The sequence below is a fragment of the Tinamus guttatus genome, unplaced genomic scaffold (assembly GCF_059628265.1).
Source record: "Tinamus guttatus ecotype Peru unplaced genomic scaffold, ASM5962826v1 Tinamus_guttatus_pri_ptg000165l, whole genome shotgun sequence".
Lineage (NCBI taxonomy): Eukaryota > Metazoa > Chordata > Aves > Tinamiformes > Tinamidae > Tinamus > Tinamus guttatus.
The window spans coordinates 435,166-456,590 of record NW_028288699.1 but is presented as its reverse complement, the minus strand read 5'-3'; the positions used below and the strand labels follow the sequence as shown (position 1 = coordinate 456,590).

General features: G+C 40.6%; 1 protein-coding gene across 1 annotated transcript in view; it reads left to right on the top strand.

The window, feature by feature from the left end:
* The window catches only part of PCCA (propionyl-CoA carboxylase subunit alpha), a 242,509-nt gene that overhangs the window by 16,659 nt on the left and 204,425 nt on the right, over nucleotides 1-21,425 (top strand). Inside the window, exon 5 of the mRNA XM_088522787.1 lies at nucleotides 19,981-20,094. Coding sequence (XP_088378913.1) covers nucleotides 19,981-20,094 — 114 coding nt within the window. The remainder of the gene's footprint in view (nucleotides 1-19,980; nucleotides 20,095-21,425) is intronic.

The window sequence follows — 21,425 nt, the reverse complement described above, 5'->3', positions numbered from 1 at the left end:
ATGATATTATTTTCTGTTTTATTAACAGTGAATTGTTTGTAGTGGATAATTACTGTCCTTTGATAATTAAAATCTATAGTAAGTTCTCTATATAATCTTGAAAACACATTGCTGTGTCTTCCAAATTTGTCTTGTACAGGTGGAAAAAGAACATGGAAAGATCATGTTCTTACCTCTGTAAAAAGTTGTTAATGTGAAATAAGTGTGGCAAAATTTGTCACATTAAATTTCGTAGAATGAGTGGACTCCTCAAATTAAGCTTTGAGGCGGTAGGCCAGCATCCCCTTTGAAACAAATACCTATGAAAAGAAAAATCTAAGACTGAAACTAAATTTAATCAAAAGTTTCAGTTTAAGGGACTGCTTGATGTATAAATTATTTTTCACTTAGAAAAGAGGCCTGATGCCCTAGATATTTCAAGGAAAATGAATAAGGAAATATTTTATACTAAGGGGGAAAGATGTTAAGTAGTTATGCCCTCATACATATGGATATTATACTGTCAACTTGGACTGATCAAAGCTCATAACTGTAATTGGTCCTAAAATGGAGTATATTACTAGGATCAAAACTAAAATTTCTAGCTCTGTGGTCATGGGATGACAGGAAGAGTTCTGAGTGTGCCTGGATAAGCAAGGACAGTGAGAAATCAAGTAGTATTTAACTGAAACTTGTTTCCTGTACTATTTTATGACATTTAATATTTTAAGGCTTATACTTTTGCTTTACCCTGGTAATTTTTTTGGTCAACTTAAGTGATAAGCATGATGCATCTTATTTTTACTTTGTGTTTGTCTTTTAATGTCTGGCTAAAGATTCAAGCTTGCAAGTTAGGTTTAGCTCAGAGAGGACTGCCTGATTGCAGATCCTCATTGCAAATTACAGTAGCATTTCTGCTAACTGCTAGTGTTAACTGTAAAAGCTTGAAACTGCAAGAGATTCAGATATCCATAGAGGATGCCATCTAAAGCAGTTTACAATTGACTTTCTCAGTTGCTTTCTAGGATGAAGTTGCATGCTAAAGTATTTAATTAAAAATCCATTGCTACTTTTTTAAAAAAAATGCATACCCCTTATTCAGAATTAGGGAGCAACAGTAGTTTGGTGGCTGCTACAGAGTAATAACTGCTTGTCCTGGATTGCTAGAAATGTGTGTCCTTTAGGTAAGGCTTTGTCTTCATTTTGCTATGCTAATCACATGGTTTTTAACACTTACTTGGATGTTTGCTATCATGTGAATTACTCTAGCCTCCTAGTAGACTAGTTAGTATGCTGGTTGCCTGTTGACCTTTAGTATAGTCTCCTTGGAAGGCAGGACAAGAAACTCTTGCAGGCAGTTCTTAGAGCTCAACTTTAATGTGGGCTTAGCTGTAGATAAGCCCATGGCACATGGCTTGTGAAAGGAGGCCACCTCCATCCCACCCACCTCACCACTTCCCAGAGAGCATCTCTAAGATGAAACTTTTATAGTTTTGCTCTCAGCCTCTTTGCATGTGTGGTTCTCTGAAGTATTAAGGATGAATCTGTAAAGCAGGCACTGGTGTTACCTGTTGGGGGCAGTGAATGAGAGCCCTTTGGAAAGGGGTGTGTGGGAAAGGGAGAAGGAGAACATTCTTCCCATGTTCCTAGTCTGGAGCTGCCAGATTAAAGTGGACATGTATGCTTCTTTAACCCTTAAACCCTTTAAAAATAATACAAATCCTGGTCTGTGATGCTTATCTTAAAAAGCAAGCTTTGTTTCCCTTCTCCTTTGCATGTTGCTTGTGGTATTAGATTATAACCAGGGAGCATGGCTGTCCTGAAGCATGCACAGCAGTGAGTGCAGTGGGCACATGTTGAGCTCGGTCCCACAATAACAGGACTGTTTGAGAAGGGCTCCCTGCAGGAGGGGAATGTAAATGCCAGCTGAGGCAACTGTTGAATTAACACAGATAAGATCCCAGTTAGGAATGAGAGATTGGCACCTGGCCAATGATTGTAACTGGGTTTTGTGGCATAAAACCAGGAGTGACCCAAACATCTTCCTGGTGCTGTTGGCTGGTTGTTTGTATGATGGGCTGTCATCTTAATTTGAAGCAATTTCTTCCTCAAGGATCAGGTGAGCTGTTGTAGTACCCATATCATTGTATTTCTTTATTTACCTTGGCAGTGATTGTCCCTTGAGAATTAGAAAAGGCAGTTTTAGCTTTCTCCTGTTGAGTGACTTCTTGTGTCATGTGGTCTGAAACAGCACACTGCTTTCCAGATGTGTGAAACTGAGTGCTTGATATTTGGCCTATTTCTTTCCTGAAGACTTTACCATGATTTTAAGTTGTTGAGATTGTGAAGGATGCTTTTAAAAGGTCTGGGAAGCAGTTGTAGTTTGGGTAATAAGTTTTATTCATTAATCATTCATGGCTGATGATTGAAAATCTGCATATCTTGTTACTGGCTTTATGCTTAAGCACCTTTGAGCAGTACAGACATGTCTTAAGGAGAGTGATGCACTGGTAGAGTATCGCAATGTTTAAATAAAGCTTTTCTTGCTAGGCTTCTATGGGATATAGTGCCAAACACCGCAGGGAGTTCTTGCTTTGCTTTTTCGCTAGTAACATTTGTCTAAACATCCGTGGGTAACAATGTGGTTTCTGGGTGAATGTTTGCTGTGTAGGTGCAAGTTGGATGAATCAGACTCTCCTTCCTGAAGGTGGAAGGGACTTTTAGAGGTGATCTGCACAGCCCCCCCTGTACATGCAGGGTTGCTTAGAGCATATGGCACAGGATTGTCAGAATACAAGGGAACTCTTATCTCTGACCAAACCTTGGAGGATCATCAAAACTGTATCAAACTGGACTTCTACACATTTCATATCAAGTCAGAAGAGCTTAAAATGTTTGTCTTCTCTTTGAACAAAACTTCTGGCAGATGCTTTTTCATGTTGGTATCAACACTGCATTCCCAACCAACGCACTTGGGAAATAATGTTAAAAGTTGGGGACTGTTATATTCCCTGCAAATATTGCTCAATGGTCTCATGTTTCCTTATGCTACATTATAGCTAGGAAATAAATGTTTGAATGAATGAACATGTGTTAATCATCAATGTGTGATGGCTGGCAAGATCAGTATTTAATAGTGTGTAGATAGAATGAGGATGCAGCCATCCATGTCTTGGGGCTGTAGTGAGTGCCAGGTGCTTCTCCTTGGAGTTGAGATTGGGGGTGATGAGGCCTCATGGGTGGTGTGGTCAGGGCACTGAGCTGCAGGGGAAGGAGCTGCAGAAAGGAGGCAGGGGGATCCCACGAGCAGCAGATTGACAGGTTGCTTGCTGAGATCCTGCCAAATGGTGAGACTCCTGACATGGGGAGTGCTGTGACCTCTGCCTATGGGAGAAAATGCAGGTGTGTATTTGCAGAATAGAGTAAGCATCTTATCTTCCTCAGAGGAACAGGTTTTCTCTGGGGAAGGTTCAGAGTGAGCTGGTTCTGCTTGTGTTAGCACCAAGAGGAAAAGTCAGATGACACAGATTGGAGGCTCCCTCCTGTAGGGCTAGGGAGCCCTCATTTGCTGTGTCTATCTGATATCTCATATGGCTTGTGGCACACTGGCTTGGATGCAGGTTGCTGTGCAGAGGCAGCTGAGGCTTGTCTGGTTCTTGAATTGCTGTGGGTGCTAGTGATATTAGTAGGGCAATCTTGAGAGTAGAAAAAAAGAGGTCTCTGGACAATGGTAAAAGGTACAGGAGCTTGTGGGGAGGGAGTCTTCATCCTGCTGGCAGAGAAAGGCTTGGATGGGAGGAGGTGTCACTTGGGTCAATTCATTTTTGCATAGTTGGTACCTCAGGGCTTTGGCTTTCTGTGACTGTGGGGATCCTCTCAGGGCTATGAGGAATGAGTCTGATCTCAAAGTGGGGCAAGTGTATCTCTGTCAACATGACAATCTAGTGAGGAGGCTTTGTGGGAGATGTTTGTTCAGTCCAGACACTGAAGTGGCAGGTATCCTTGATGGATGATGAGGAAGTGTGGGGATAGCATGATGGAGGCAGCTCTGGTGCTTCCTCGAAAGCAGCATGACTTTGGTGGGGGAGGACATCTCCAGAATTAGAAGCCAGTGCCCAGAGGCAGAGCTGTAGTGTTGGGGTCCTGCTGCTTGAGCTGTAGAGTGCAGCAGTGGATGGCTACAGCCCCTCTGAGGACAGACTCAATCAAGAAGCAAATAAAACTTCTTTTGGAAAACCTTAAGATTGCAGAATCTGGGATTCATGGTGGTGGGAAGGGGTTATCACTGTTATGGTATTGGAAGGATGGGGTAACAGCAGTCAGACTTTGGAGATGTGTGGAGAGCAATTTCTTGACAGGTTGGGTTGACTAGGGTCAGTGCTGTACTTGACCTGCTAGAAAAGGAAAAGCTGGTTGGGGCTGTGATGCCTGGTAACTGCTTCTGACAGCAGTGACTGAGGTAGACCTTGAATTCCAGGAAAAAAATGGGCAAGGTGTAGTCTTTGGCTCTTCCAAGTGCTGAAATTGAGAAGCATCTTTCATTTATGGCTTCATATTTGACAGGAAGATGGATGCCTTTTCACAGATACCTAGAGTACTAATAATGGGTGTATGGTCTGTTCTTTAGCTGGATATTTTTAAAAATAATCTGTCATGACAAAATCATCAGGCTCAGATTTGAGGAAATAGTTCTTCAATTTGGATTTTTCTTGGCATGTACAAATATAATCAAAATACAGATGTGATTCTGAGAAAGTACTAAGAAGTAGAATACATGTAAACCTCCAGTTATTTCTCTTAACTTTAGAAGCTGAATGTAAAATTTGAAGGATAATGTTGAGGAAGCTACATAGTAGCTCTTTGCTTATGGTACAAACATTTCTGTGTTATTTTGCAGACCCTTATGGCTTATGTGCTTAACTCTGTTCCAAATTCACATGTGGTGCTTCAGCTGTTTGAAACCTTTAATGCTTCAGTTTTGTGCAACCAGGAACAGCTGTTGCTCTTAAACTGCAGTTCCTCTGGTTGTTGATACTGGAAGTGTGAATTTAGAAATGCTGCTGAACTCAGGAAAGAATTAAATTGCTAACCTGAATTTTTGCTTGAGTAAATAGGAACTTGCAAAAATTACCTTAAAAAGAGCAAACAACACATGTGCTGTGTGGAGTAGCTGCTGGAGGCTGCATCTCCCTGTTTCAGACTTTATAAAAAGCTTTTCTGAACACTGCAAAAGTTGGCTGTATTGCCTAATGCTTAAGCTCTTGGGAGGTTAAGGCAGGCACTGCCTGCTAGTGACTTACTGCTGTGACATGAGAAACTGCTGTCCCTGCTCTACCTTTTCCTTCCTAGGCTTTCAGCAAGGTACTGCTTTTCTTGTAACTTTAAGGCTTTTTCTCATTGCCATTTTAGTATCTTTATTTTGATGAAGAGGGTCCATAGCTACTTTAAGCGTCTCACTTATGCAAATGAAAGGGGGGTGATGCATAAAAGGGGGATGACTTATAGCTCTTTGATTTGTTTGTAGGTTAAACTGAACTTTAAAGGTAAACACATTTTTTCTTATGCTAGTTACAGTAGAAAAATTTGTATATCAATTCTACTTGCTGAACACTTTAAGCTTTTAGAATTGGTCCTGAAAAGGGGTTAAATCGTCTCAAGGTTGGTTTTTGTGCTTCTTGTTAATTCTATGGAGCTCTGAACTGACAAACTGCTAGATATTGAGGTTTTTTTGCAGTGCTGATTATTGTTCTGAAATTCACTTGTAAGAAAACTATTTCATTAGAAGAAAAAAATAGGAAATTTCTATGAACAATAAAGACAGTAAAGCCTGTTTCCTTGCCAATTTTTTTCTGCAGGGAATTTTCTTTGCCAACTTGGCAAGCAAGAGTAAGCATAGATTTATGTGAATTCTGGAAACTTTTGTTTGGGCTAGTGGGATTCAAGAAGTGGTGCTGCTGTATTAAGGATTTTTTTTGCCAAGCAATAGTATTCTTGTAGCATAGAGGAAATGTAAAGTTTGATTGAAGACAGGCATTTTAAGGAAGCCTTCAAGTAGTAAAATGTCATGTATATTCCCACCTGCTGAACTAAAGCATACAAATCACTATTACAGGTTTTGCCCTCAGTAGATTTCTGAAAGCAAAGCTACCATATTAACTATCATTCTCAACTTATTTTGCAGGTGGGTATGTGTCTATTCCATCCACCAATATTCCTTCCACAGAAGAAATTTGAGTTGTATGACTTGAAGCAGTAAACGAGAGCCCTTAAAGCGTGAAAGTCAAATCATGTGCTCTTTAAGAAATTACTGGTGCAATAAGTCTGCAAAGACTTTTTTAAACTAAAATGAAAACTAAGATAGTCCCATAGGAATTTCATTGCAAAATAGCATTTTTGAAATCATGCAACTTTAGAACATTTGGAATAATATTTGATCATCTGAGTTTCTCACTTGGTTTTAAGTATTCCATTTCCATAAATGAAAACCATACTATTAGTGTTCTAACAGCCCTTCTTGAAATCTAGGAAAGAATAGTTTGTCTTGTGTGAAAAGCATTTATCCTTTTGGCTGCTAATTTTGTCCTACTTGGTCTGCTGGAGAAGTAGTTTTATTTTCCAACTTTCTGATTCTTGAAGAGCACCTTGAGTTTTGTTGAACAAATGTTCTTCAGCATTTCTGGGTTAAACTGTGGCACATTAGTAATGTATCACACCTAGCATGAGTTATACAATTCTTTTAATGTCGGTTATGCCATATAAAATAGGCCTTGGACTTTGGGAGTGAGATGTTCTTCTCTGTATAGATGAGAAGCAGCTTTCGTTAGGGTGTCTCTTTGAGGGTAGGTTTGTGAAGAGGCTTTGGTTTGTGGACTTAGTTTCACAGCTGCTCTGAAAGGTGGATGTTGAAACATGGCAGCTATGTGATGCAGTTGCATCAAAATGATTTTGTACTTTTCTGGGTATTTTGCATTCCTGACATGCTTGTGTTTGCATACCTGTTTAGAGCATGTCCTCTGAGATTCTCCATGGTGGGGAAAAAGCTACTAAGAGGCTGTAAGTTGCAGTCTGCTCTGTAACCCCACAGGAGAGGGCCTCAAAACAAGTTAAGGGTTTTAGTACCAGCCTGTGATCATGTTTTAAAGAAACCAGGGCTGGGGAGGTAGGAGAAGGTGCCCAGAAGGCTGCTGCCAAGTTCAGGTTCAGTCACAGGGTGGGCTGGCAGTCCCTAGATGGCTTGTCGAGGTACATGGGGTGCCAGTGTCAGGAAGATGGTGAGGAATCTAGAAAGTTCTTTATGTTGTCCTTTATGCATTTTTTTGAAGGGGGGGGAAAATAGTGAGCCCATATCATTTATCCATTTTAAGCTACTTTATGCCTCCATCTGGACTGAAAGTACTGGAAGGTTGATATTTATTTTCTGAGAAGAGAGGTGTTTTGCAACTTGTTTTTTTCAGATTGACTAATTATCTAAGCAGAAGTCCTGCTTGCATGCTTGTCATGAGAAGTAAAATGCCTATGAAGAGTTTCAAAATTAATATTTCTTTCAGAGCTTTAAATGCATTTATATTACAGTAGAAAGGCTGTTCAGATCATAAAGCTGAACTCAAGTTTAGACAGGTTTAGCATTTTCTTTTAAAATAAATGATTACTGATCTTCCCCCTCCAAAGAACATAGTTTTTTTTTTTTTCCACTAGACCTCTCAGGACATATAAAGAGTGCTTTAAGCATTTCCTTTTCTGCCAGCATATGTACACATGGTGAAGTATATGAATAGTTGACATCTTTGTGTTAAAACAAAAAGCCAACAAATTTCCTGAAAATGACCTTCATCTTCCCCTCAGGGTCTGCTGTTTAAACGGTGCCTTGTGGGGTGTGTTGTGCTCCTTGCCCTGGGGTTTGCTAATGAGATGATGTCCTGTGTGAGCGCTTGGGGTCCCTGGTACTGAGGGATGGGAATCACCATTTATCAGGATATCCTGCCTATTCTCAATGGCTTCTCCCTGCTGCCTGGGGAGAGCTCCTAGGACTTGGTAATGTCACTAATTAGTGTGTGTTGGTTTCCAACTGACCAACCTGGGAGCTAACGAGCAGGTATATGAAGATGAAGTGTGGTGGGGAAGAAGGAAGGTGTGAAGACCTTGGGGAAGAGCTTAGCAAAATTCTGCAGGGGTTACTTGAATGTTTCACAATTTATGTGCACTTGCAAGCATCTCTAAAACTGCTAAGGGATGGATACTTCAGTAGTGTATTTGCAAGTCCTGTGCCTCTTAAAGGGAGAGCATCAGCTCTAGGGGAAGGATGTGAAGCTGTCTACTTGAAGGGAGTAGGGGAGAGGGATATCCTAATTTCCATGCAATCTACATAGTGGCTTCCAGCCAGTGCCAAGCTGGAGCTAAAGGGTGTTAAGGAATTCAAGTGCATGTTGAAAAGGTTAGATTATTCTTCTGCTCCCTTAATGGGAAAAATTACTGGAAATTTTTCTATATATTTGATCTATTACTAGGTCCTTGTATATCCTTAAAATATTTGGCATTGTAGATGTGATACTTGAATATGGCCTTTGCTGTATGATTTGTGATGTGGCAGCAGGTGTGGTAAGAAACTAAAATGCTGCTTTCAAAAGTTTAGAGATGGAGTCTATGTATGGGTCAGTACTGGAATGCTCTTTGTAACTAAAACCAGGCTTGTGTATGTGTGTACAGTTACTGGCTCCAAAAATGCTAAGGGCACTGAGTATAATTCCTCCCCTACTGCAAATGTACTCTAGCCAACAGCTAGAGATCTGAGGGGTTTGGTGGTTATTATCCCATGTGATCAATTATTGCTGGTTGTAATTAACTGATAGAAAAGCTTTTACATGTTTGCTTTTCAGTTATTAGGATGTTAATTTACTCATCTTCCATTATCAGTAAATGGTATAAGTGTGCCAAGTCTCCCAAATACCTTTATCATCTGTCACAGGTATATTTTTCTTAAAGTTTTATAATTATTCTAATGGGAAAAACTGTTATATTAGGCTAATGTTCTTATCTGTATGTTTTTTCTGTGTTTATCAGCTTCTTGATTTCCTTTTCATCCTCTTGGAAAGTGAGTGGAATCCCTGACAGAAATTTGTCCCTATTAATATGGCTCATCAGACATCCGATTTAATTGGGGAGGCTGTGGTACAGGGACAGGAAGCTGGAGGGAATCACTTAGCATTAGCAATGGCTCGTTTGGGAGTTGTGCACTAATCGAGGAGCTTGTGTTAACTGAGGGGTTGATGGGAATTATGATGATTATGACATGTGAGAACTGGACAGGCAATGAGTTAATCAAGGAAAATATTAAATGGCTCCCATGCTGCTTCATTATTACTCTGTAGAGTGTCTGTCATACTATGTGCTTTTAAAAATCCAAAACCTAATAGGTGTTTTCAGGTAAAGTAGTTACTGTGTCTCAGACAGCTTCATATTTTAAGAGTGCATGCTTCTACATGCTGTGTTGACAGGTTGAATAAGTGAACACCTAGTCTGACATACAGTGCAGACTGGAGGCACATGTTTAAATGCATTTCATCAGATGCTTTCAGTAAATATAGATTGCTTTCCATTAAAGGCATCTGTCTAAAGACATCTCTGAATTTTTAGAGTAAAACCAAATTTTATATTTTGGCAAGCTATTAATTTTGATGCTAATCAGCTTCAGGAAATTACAAGTGTTGATCACTTCCCCCACCAGCAGAATGCTCCAAGCCTGAGCTGTGGTGGATAGACCCATTCTAGGCACAGCAGTGAGGCATCCATTTCATATCTACAGTGAAATATCAGTTATGCTGGAAAAATCCATGTTTAGAAGAACTGGAGCTAATAACTGAGTTTAATTAAAAGAAATTGAAATCCCCAACCTGACTGGCTATCTCTAGACAAACTTATTTTAGAGCTGCTGGACAGATGAGTCTGTGCACTTTTCCCTCTATTGTGAGCACTGTCAAATTTAATGCAACTTTCTGCCAAACTGTGACCTTCATGTATTAAGTTAATTAAAGCAGCATCCTGGCTGGTACCCAAAGTGTTAACCTGTGGGAGGTTGTTATTGAAATCCATTATCTGTGGAGTCAGTATTAGTGGTCAGCAGCATCAGAAGGAAAACTGCAAGCAAGACCCTCCCTTGGGTGCTGTGAGCTCAGCAGGTTAAACTGTCAAAGCTGCTTAAAGGACTGATGGTGAAACCCCCCGGAGTTCTAGGTAAACCAATCATTTGCTGTCAGCAGGGAATGTGACTTTATTTAGCAGGTAGGAAAAAACCCTGGATGCTGGAAGGAAAGAGGATTTAGTCAGAATTGCTGTGCTTGTCTGCTGTGTAGATTCCAGGCACCTTAGATTTTCTCAAAATTCAATTTAACATGAAGTTATAGATAAAAGTTTATTCCAGTGTCTCACAAAATTATCCATATGCTTGAGATGATCTATTGCGCTTGTAAATATCTGCATTAAGTGAAGAATGTAAAAGTTGATGTAGTCATTAAATTGGAATAGATAACCTGGTTTACCATATAAATGCACTTTGTAAATATAATGCACCCGGTAAATATTTGAATATACTTATACATACCTTATAACTATAAATTATATATTTAAGCCATAAGGTTATAAAATGACATTTTGTTGGTAGTGATACTTCCCATATTTAAGTTTTTAATACTTCAAGTGTGGAAAAACAGGAAAATTTTATTTACTTCCATCCTCAAAGATCCTAAAGATCTGCTTATATGAGAAGACCTGACCCTTGCCATAGTCCTTGTTTCAACAAACAGAATTATGTTTAGACTTTTCTGGGAGTAGACAGTAGAATCCTGTAGTTGTCTAAATGCTCTAATTTTTATGTATTGGGAAAGCTGTTTCTTCCATACACTGCACTGGGTTTGGACTAATTCTGCTGTTTGTAGTACCTGCAGTACCCTAAGGTGAAAAGGATTCAGTAGATAGACTGCTGCTCTTGAGTTAACATCCCCAGGAAGTGGGTGTAATATGGAATAGGCTAAGAAATAGCAGAGTTGCAGTGGAGACTACTTGGTAATTCTAGCAATGTAGCTGTTGTAGAGCTCTTTGAAGGATGCAAAGTAGTTTTGGCTGTAAGAATGAACTCGTTACATAGAGACTTTGGTTGGTCTGGAAAAGGAAAAATATAAGTCAGGTGTTTACAGTATAGATTCACTTGCCCTTTCCTGCCCATATGGTAGATGCTGCATGGTCCTTACAGATGTGGTGATCCCCATCTGTACAACATTGCAAGGGTATAGCTGCAATGCATAATGCCATATGCACTGCTTTATAGATTGCGAAATAAGAACCTATAAACTGTGTAAGGATGGAATGAGGCCAGTACAGTGGACTAATGACTGTGGTAAAACACTTGTTTACAAGCAGTGCACTAAGGTGAAACAGCCCAAGAACTACTTGTTCTCCCTTCTTCCTTCTGCCTGGTTTGGGATTTTTCTGTGTGCCAAAGAGTATCACACCTTGCCTGGTAACCAATTCTGGAAAATGCCATCCCATAAATTAGCTTTGCAGATCTATTTTTTTTTTTAGAGGCCTTGGCTTCCTGTTACTGTCTGCTCTGCTCCTCCTTTACACATTGTGTTTTTTCCATATGTAATGTTTCATGCATTTGCTTACTTGGTCTTCTGTGGTCAATGTGGTGCTGTGCAAAATCTGCTTAAGCTTTTGTGAAAACGGGGATGCAAACACTGTCAGGCTCTGCTAGAGGCACTTATGTGATTCAGGGCTAGGAGCTTTATGATTCAAAAACCTACTCTACTTCCTTAAAATGTCTATTGCACCAGACTGAAATGACTGTCAAAACAGATCATACAGAGGTGATTACACTTATGCCATGGGAGTGAGTTTTTGCCAAAAGTTGCCTTATTTAAAAGGTAGCTCTATTTTGAAAAGCTACTTAACAAGTAGATTTCAGGGGATTTCTAGCTTATTGTGTTCCTACTACCCAGAGCAAGCTTGCTCAGGGCTTTCTGCAATAAAAAGTTGATAGTTGTCATGCTGGTATCTGTGTTCTAGAATCTCAAAAGCTGCCTTGAGTTCTTTTAAAATAAGACTTCTGAGGGTCTGAAGAAAGACCCTTTCTGAAGAAAACCTAGGACAGATTTTATGTAGAAAGCATGAATGTGTCCTATAACTTCTCCAGCAAGTATTAGAATCATTCATTAAATTTTCTCTAATTTCATTGGAAAACCAGTGGAGATCACCTAGTCCAACACCCTGCTCTAGCAGGGACACCTAGAGCATGTGGCACAGGGTGGCATCCAGGTGGGTTTGGAAGATCTCCAGAGAAGGAGACTCCACAGCCTCTCTGGGCAGCCTGTTCCAGGTTACTGATCCTTATGAAATACTGTGTTTTGCAGTTTGGGGTTATATCATCTGTTTATCTACTTTTCTGTTTCAACTATTTTATAGCCAACTATAACTATTTTGGGAGCCCAAATGTGAAATATGTGTATGTATAAACATGGGCATGCATGCACATGAGTAGTGCCTGTCTGTGCATGCACATATACTTGTGCACATGCACACAATTTTCTTTAGGTCTATGTAGTATTTATGGATGCATGTAAAATGTATAGTCACAAGAAGTTTGTGTCCAAGAACCTGGTGTTAGTTTCAGATACATGATGTACTTTGCATTCACTCGTAATTTGTTTTTTGGGTGTTTTTTCAGGAATTGTTATCTTTGGTCTGGTTTCATATTATGTCCAATCTTTAAGTCCTAAACATTTCAGAAAGGCCTGGTTGTGCTCTGCTATTCCCTCTGGCTCATCTGTTTCGTGGGATCCAGTGATGATGCAGGGGTAAGATGATTAGCTTGCTGATGTGACCCAAGGTTAATTTTCCCTCCCCTTGGGTTATTCTTGCTCTGGGTCTATTCAGTGCATTGATCTATCTCAGCCTCAGGGTAATTGCTGGAGCTGAATGTGGTGGAAGACTGAGTTGGGATCTTCCTTAGAGTGGTGATGTTTATGTATGGCATAAAGTGAACTTGATTGTAAGTTGCTCCTGTTTCAGTGTATGGTTCATTTTGGGCCAGAATTTGGTCTACTTTGAAGAAAAAATTGTATTTTGTAAATTTTACTAGCTTGTTTTGAATTTGCGACTTGATCCCTGGTCTCTTTGGGAACTGATGCCAGTGTCTGCCCATCCATATGCAAGCAGGTGCTTGTGGAGAGCTGACAAGAATATCCCCTGCCTGGCTGCATTAAGTGGTTCATATCAGTCTCTGAACTAATGTGAAAATGCTACATTGGAGCATGCTACCAATGTATATATGCTGCTGTGCAGTTAGCTCAATCTAAGCTACTTTTTTTCTGGATCCTGTGTTTCTAGTATATCTAGCTTAACAAAAAGCTAAATCTCTGCTAGATGAAATTTTGCAACTTCTGCCTGCCTTTACCACCAGATCCTACTCTCCAGACCTGCTTAACTACTATTTTTTTCTCCCATCCATTCCTCCCCTTTGAAAAAACATCATGGTTTTGACAGTTCTGGCCTCAAATGTATTCCATAAGCTTGTTTTTGGTAGCAAGAGACAGGATGAAAAAGATGTCTTGCAGTCTTGTAGACTTGCATACTTAGAAAGCTTGAGTGTGCAAAGCATGAATGCCATGAGTGAAAGCTTTAGAGCTTTGAATCTTTCCTGCTTGAAAGAAAGACTTCTCATTTTTTAAAGTGAACAGCTTGTTGCTTTTTTATTGAAGTTGGTTATCTGTGGATAGACTAGGCAAAAGGGGATTTATTTTGAGAACTAATATGCAAGCTTTCCTAGAACAGCTTCCAAGTAACCTTAGTTAAGGAGCTGTGAGGGAACAACTCCTGCTAAATAACCCAACCCGATAACTTCTTAAATACCTGGCAAAATAAAACCTTTCTTTAACCTAGTTATATGGTCTTTCGGTTGTATTTACCTTTCTGGGTCTGGCTAAACTTGGTGTTAGGTGCACTTGAGGTGCACTAAGTACTTAAATTTCTGTTGGCGGTTGTTGGCTGAAAGCACTGCAGTGGCACAGCTTAACATGCAACTTCCATGGTGCTTCCTTCCCTGTACTCAGTATTACCAGGAATTTACTTAGACTTCCAAGAGGAAAATTTCCTGGGAAACATACCAAACCCCCAAAAGTTAAAGCTGAAGGACTTTTGAAGATAGCTGTATGTGAAAATACTTCTTGCAACTTCTCCCCATCCTGCCAGGCTGCTTTGGAGGGTGAAGCACAGGGAGCATTTGTACTGTGTTCCTGGGCAAGCCCTCATGGGGCCACTGCTGCCATCAGTCTCCTGGAAGCTGGGGTGTTATCTGCCCAGCTCTAGGAAGAGGTAAAACCCTACTGGAAGGCTTCATCTCCTCTCTATTTCTACCTGTACTATCTGTAGGACTTGAAGCATTTCCTTAGCTGTTCTGTGCCCCTGTCTGGCAGAGCTGGTGTTGGTCCTTTCCTCACAGTGCTGGTGATCCAGCCTCTAGCTGCCGTGGGGAGCCTTTTCTTGATGGAAGGGTTTTCTTAGCCAAGTTCTAGAACCTCAAAAAACCGCAACTTATAAAACCAATTTGTCTTTAGAATAAGTGAGAGTATGAACAAGTAAGATATGCATCAAAGTGCATTCCCTAGGACTGCTGATAACTGCCACTTGCCAAAGTGAATGCTTGAAGGAGCACGGAATTGCCACACTGTAGGTCCGTGTACAACAGCATGGTTAGGTCTCCTAGTTAAGGAATATTGCTTTTTAAAGCGAGCTTTTAAAGTGAGATCTTCCAAATGCTGATGCCATAGGTGGCTTGTTTACATATTTTTGGTTGGTTTTTGAAATGCTAAATAAAAATGTGGAAATCTGATATTTATGCTATTTGACTTTTATACACTGAAAAGCAGAACTGTGAATGTTTCCATTGTTTCATTTTGGGGTTAAATGCCATAATTATGTGTCAGTTTATCTTTGCAGATAGAGCTTTAAAACCTGAATATTGAACACTTGCTATGTGCAGTTTTATTGTATTGCTGGCATGCACATTTTAGCATGAAGCTGTTAAAGACTTCTTGGATCTCAGATGTGTATTTTTTGGCAAAGCAGTGTATTTGAACCTTCTTTGCATCCAGTTGCTTTTGAATTCCAGACTTTTCAATGCTGCAAGCTTTTTGTTCTGTCTTTTTTTCTGGCACTGGTGCTGGCAAGATTTGAGGTGTTTTTCAGCTACCTTACAAAGGATTTACTCATTAGCCCTATTTTATGGGTTGAGCTAATTGTAGTTTGTCTTGCTGAGCAGTATTACGCAGTTTGAGTCAATTAAGTGAATCCACTTACAGCAACGGATGTTGTTCCAATGTATAATATTGATTTGAGCTATAAAAGGAGAATGACTGGTTTGATTAGGTTTCTTTGTCTAAACAGTGCTTGATCTTACTTAGTGTGCCAAACAGAAGCGGTCTCGTCGCTGATTTTAATTGCTGCTTAGGTTTGATTAACACCCTCTTGTATAAGAGGTTATAACAGTTTCCCTGTGTAAAAGTGCTGAAAGGCTACAGAAGAGCAGGGGAAGATACTTTGCAGCTTGGTTATACAGACCTGTGCTGCATGAATAGCTCCTTGTAGGAAGACCTGGGCCTGCATGGTGTGGGACACTAGGAAATCTCATCCATCCATCTCCTCAGGGATGGGTATGTGTATGTATATATGTATTAGGCATTTGCCATACAATTTATTGCAATGTCTTCAGTTATTTCATAGATGACATGCACTGGAAATAAAGCAAAGCACTGAAGCTTTAGGTTTTATTCCTGCCCATGGAATGCTTCTGTTCCCTACAGGAAAGTCCTCTTAGTAAGGAATTGGGCTTGCTCCCTTGAAAAAGGTGTGCTAGGTATGCTGGGAGGCAGGCATCTAAAATGGGACTTGTGTATAATGCAGTTGTCAACTAGCAATCTGCGGTAGCAGTATCCCTTCTGGAGAAGGGTGTCTTAATTGACTATGTTAAATGGAATATCTGGGAGTGCTGTATGGATATTTTAGACTTGTATGATTTTTGACCTCTAAATCATCATTTAGAGGCAGGCTTTGTGGTTATATATTTATATATGGCAGGGCAAAAGAGGGTGCTGCTGGTGTCAAAGGGGTGTGGGTGCTGCCTGCCTGGGCTAAAGGGGTGCTGATGCAGGCCAGGTAATTTGACAACTTATTGGCTCAGAGCAGTCCTGCTGAACTGGGTGGTCTCCTCCAAAGTGGGATATGGTGCCTGCAGGCACCGTCCCCAGATTGTATAAACCATTCCCCAAAGCTGTCACTGCTGCTGCAGCCTTCCTGTGCCCCTGGCCCTGAGGGTGGCAGTGGCAGCTGGGAGCTGCGCTTGGAAGCAGTCCAGGCCTGAAAAGGTACAAGGGGTTGCGGTAGAGGGGTGGCTGGGTGCTTGTTGTTGAGTTGGGGCTGGGTTCCCAAAGGTGTCACAAGCCTGTGCAGACATTCAGGTGACTGGATTTAGCCTGTAAGCTTGGAGCTCACTGGAGGTGGTGTCACATCATGCTGCAGTAGGCTTTGGTAAATTCTGTCTTATTCCAGTCATTATTGTGAAATAGTCGCTATATACAGTAACCCAACAGCTTTGTCAGCAGGGTATGCCTTTCCATGATTTTTCATTTTTATCATTATTTAGATAACAAGTCCTTGTGGCTATGTGAATGTCTTTTAAAGCACAAGTAGTCCAAGGTGGCTGGAATTTACAGCAGAAACCCTTCAGTGCTTCTAGGTTTGTCTGCTGCCTGTTCACACTTGAGGTTGTGCTCAGTTCTGGAGCTATTGCCTCAGGGCTGCACAACTGTGGTAGCTTCTGTGGGGAGGAGATCTCAGGTCCTGCAGCTGGGGAGGAATAACCTCAGGCACCTGTACAGATTAGGGGTTGACCTGCTGGAAAGCAGATCTGTGGAGAGGGATTTGGGAGTCCTGGTTGACAACAAGTCAACCTGGAGGCAGCAATGTGCCCTTGTGGCCAAGGTGGCCAATGGGATCCTGGCCTACAGCAGGTTGAAAGGGTGATCTTGCCCCTCTCCTCAGCTCTGATGAGGCTGCACCTGGAGTATTCTGTCCAGTTCTGGGCTCTCCAGTACAAGAGGTATGTGGAGCTTCTAGAAAGGGTCCAGCAGAGAGGGACAAAGATGATTAAGGGACTGGAGCATCTCTCGTATGAGGAAAGACTAAGTGAGCTGGGCCTGTTTAGCCTGGAGAGGAGAAGATTGAGAGGGGATCTTATCAACATGTACAAATTCCTGAGGGGAGATGTAGGGAGGATGGGGCCAGGCTTTTCTCAGTGGTGGCCAGTGGCAGAACAAGGGCTAATGGGTACAAGTTGAAACAGATAGGAAGTTCCACCTCCATATGAGGAAGAACTTTTCCTGTGAGGGTGACAGAGCCCTGGAACAGGCTGCCCAGAGAGGTTGTGGAGTCTCCTTCTTGATCTTCCAAACCCGCCTGGATGCCACCCTGTGCCACGTGCTCTAGGTGTCCTTGCTGGAGCAGGGGGCTTGGACTGAATGATCTCCAGAGGTCCCTTCCAACCTCAATCATTCTGGGATTGAGTTTTGTGCTACTTGGGAGCAAGCTGAGGGACTTGGCTGCTGTGTAGACTCACCCCAGAGACTTGGTGCTGTTCACCAGCAATTCTGGCTTGTTAGTGCAGTTATTTCTATATACCCTGTTGCAAATTCTGCAAGTTATTTACAGTAGGAAAGCTGAGCTTTTTTGAGCTGGTAGATAGAATGAAGACCCCTCTCTTGCCCTAGAAAACTTAATGCTCTGTGCAAGTGTTTCAGGTAAAGTGAATGTAATGGAGGAGGATGTGTGCAAGGCTGAGCTGTTAGCAGAGCTGGTGTGTTAAAGCAGACATTGAACTAGAGAAGAGAGTTTAAATAGAATAAGTGGCAGGGATTTAACAGATTACAGGGGAAAATAGGAGTGAAGGAAGACACTAAAGAGCTAGAGTAACAAAACAAGCAATTTGAGAAGAGGAAGGAAGAAAATGGTGGGGAAAAGTGTGTGCTTTCTTCTGAGTGTCTGTAATCCACTGATGTTATGGTAATTTCTGTCTACTCTTGCTGATAAAACTACTGGTGTTTCAGGGTGAGAAATGTGCATGTGTGACATTTTCATCTCCTGATACTTAATAGCCAACTGTAATAAGCTATATCCTTTATAAGGAAGATTTGAGTCCTGTAAAATGTGCTATTCAAGCTCAAATGCAGGTAAGCATCTAACTTAGACAAAGTAAATGGGGAAATCAAAAGAGCAGTTTTGAGTGTATAGATTGACCATGTAGATGAGAATTTAAGAACTGTGCCTTTCCTTATGCTTTTCTGGGAAGGTTAACAGGTGGGCTAAATTTTGTTGGTTTTAGTGAGACTAGTTCTGTAGTGGTAAAATAAAACTACTGTCATTTTGTAGAAACCTTTGCAGTTTGAATGTGAAATCTGGGGATTTTTCAGTTATGTGCACTCCCAGCTTCTGAATTAACCATGTACTTGGGTATCTCTAAGCTCTCAAAGGAAGTTTAAAGTTAGGTGGCAGGTTAATGTGTTTTTCCTGGCATTGGGATTAATTTTTGTGGAAGTGCATGCAATTCTTAAAATGAAGAAAATCAAATGCTTTCTTGCATAAGCCCCATATTATATGGGAATTATCCTGTTATATATGTTTTTGTAATGCTTCCTTGAATACTTTTCTTACTGTTCAAAACATTTTGGTTGCCATTTGTTTATACATATGTTTTTTCTCTGGCCATGTTTTTGATAAGTTTAGTAGTATATGCAGGCTACAGAGTAATACTTAACCTCCATAAATTCTATTGGTAACCTGCAAATTAAGTTCCTTTATTGAGGAACAAAACTCCATGTTCATAACTCATAAATGAGTTAGCTACTTATTTTAATGTTTGCTTTATAGCACCCTCTAAAATATTTGCCAAGCTTGGATTACCAAAGATGTGAAGTATTTTGTAAGAGTAACAGCATAGTTGGAACGCGGGTAATGGCCAGAGATGTTAGCTTGCATTAACATGGGTTTGCTACCATATAGCTAACAAGTTTAAACAAGAGCATATTTTCATTTAATGCATCCTGAAATGCAGTTTACAAAGGGGAATTAAACTTACTGGTTCTTGATTCTGCATTGTGTTATCTTACTTGTGTTGTTTTCTTTAAAGTGGTTTTGGAACTCTAAAAACATGAAGACCATTATAACTTTTTAAACTTTCTTCCCCAAGATAAGTGTTGTGTGTATGATTGGAGTAAGTTGGTTTTTAATTTCTTCATCCTGGCTATTTTAGCTGTGGTGAAATGTTGGAAAAGCTCATTACTTTTGTACGGTCCGTGTTTGACAAATGCATATAAATGAGGATATGCTGGATCAGGAATCCAAAATGAGCCTGCTTAAATAATTCTCAAGATTTTCTGGTTCATGTGTAGTGATATTGAACTCTTTAGTCCTAGGCTTTAATTTGTGCCTGGTGCTGACCTGATGCTGTGCAGGGACACTCACTGCATCCCTTCATTCAATTCCCTCTAATTATCCCCAACTTCCTGGGGAGCCTGCTTAGAACTGGCCATGAATGTTTGTTATTAAGTATTAAGATATTAGGCTACCCTGGTTACATGTGACAAAGTAGTTTTTAGTCTGGGAATTTACATATAGATGATCAGTATAGGAAGCAGAAATTGTATTTGTCATGACTTTATTTAATCAAAACTGAGCGAATACAGTGGCATAATAAAACATTTTCATGGGGACTTAAGCTTGGAGCAAATGAAACATTGTGAGAGTTGTTGTATGTCAATGTTTGCAATGCCAGTGTGCATTTTAGAGAGGTTCTGGTGTGTGAATTATCCTTGAAGCAATCAATCAGATTTGTGTGCATCTTTCGGGACGGTGGTAATTATTTTTGCAGGGAGCATCTGTTAATGCAGCCTCTTTCCTCACCAGGTTCACGTGAAGATGGCGGATGAAGCGGCCTGTGTTGGCCCAGCTCCCACCAGCAAAAGCTACCTCAACATGGATGCCATCATGGAAGTCATTAGGAAAACCAGGGCCCAAGCTGTGAGTCTGAATGAGTCTATCTGCTGCAGCTGTTTCATATATAGAAAGCAGCAAAGCCAGAGTTTGTGTTTTTTTAAAGGTGTGGGGGGGAAGTGATTGAATATGCTATTGCACTTGGTCCATGTCACATGAGTTAAATGTGTCCGAAATCGCTACTGGAAATCAAAGGCTTTGTAGCATCTGGCAGTGCTGGTTGCTGATCCTGCAGGTGGCTGCTGGATTCAGCTTTCACACCAGGGAGCAGCTTCAGTTCATTTCCAAATTTGCTGGGGGGGAAAAAAAAATCCCAATTAGTTTCGAGCACTAACCCTTTCTATGCCATAATGGCTTTTTGGAATGCTTTGCAAAGTGTCCAAATAAAGGCTTTTGTTTAAACTTAATTCTAATCTTTTAAATGCTGTAGGCTTAATTATACTTTGAAAAAGGCGAATAGTGAATCCTGTAATTTTTCTGAAGGTTTACAAAATATTAGCTTATATGTATAAATATGGGCTGTTCTGCCTTTCTTTGTCCAAACTAACCAGGAATTCAAAGCTTAACAGGTATCACCTGTAAGAACTGTGTACTTATGCTGAAATGCATGGTGTTCTTTATTCTGCCAGTGTATTACTCAGAGCTGCTATATGCAGCATTGTACAATTAAATGGATAGAAGTATTTGAGCAATACTAATTATGCTGGAGCTGTCTTTGGTCAGCACTGTAACTTCTTTCCAAGTAGATGTTTGGCTGTGCTGCTTCCAGAGGCCAGAAACTTTCCTGTAAGCAAAACAACTCCTATTTCCTTAGGAGTTTCTGAACAAGGATCCCAGATACTTGTGCTCTTAGAGTGAGGGTGAAAGAAAAGGTTTACCCCTTCTGTCTCAGAATATATTGCTCGAATAAAGAGTTTTGAGAATTGCAAAAAGCAAAATGAACTTTCCTATACCTCTCTAATGTAATTATGCAATGGTATATATTGGGAAGTTAACAGCAGACCAAGCCTCTAAGTTCATGTGTGTCTTAGTTTCCTGAGACAGTGAGTTATCTTCACACAAGGACTGCTTGTTAGAGGCTTATGACTGGGGCCTTAGCATCAGTTCTAGAAATACTTGGAATGGTGAATACTCTGTAGGGGTTGTTAAGAACTTGAAAGCACATGGATGTGTGTGTGTGTATATATAGAAGTCTGTAATGAGATAAGGTAGTGAGTTCTTTTTTTAAAAAATTAAAAAGCAGAAGGAAAATGACCCCAATGAGTGCAAGTCCCTGCAAGCAACACCTTTCTCTTCAGTTAAGTGCATTCTGATCAGCCTTTGTTTCAGAAAAAGCAGTTCAACCAGTGGATTTTTAT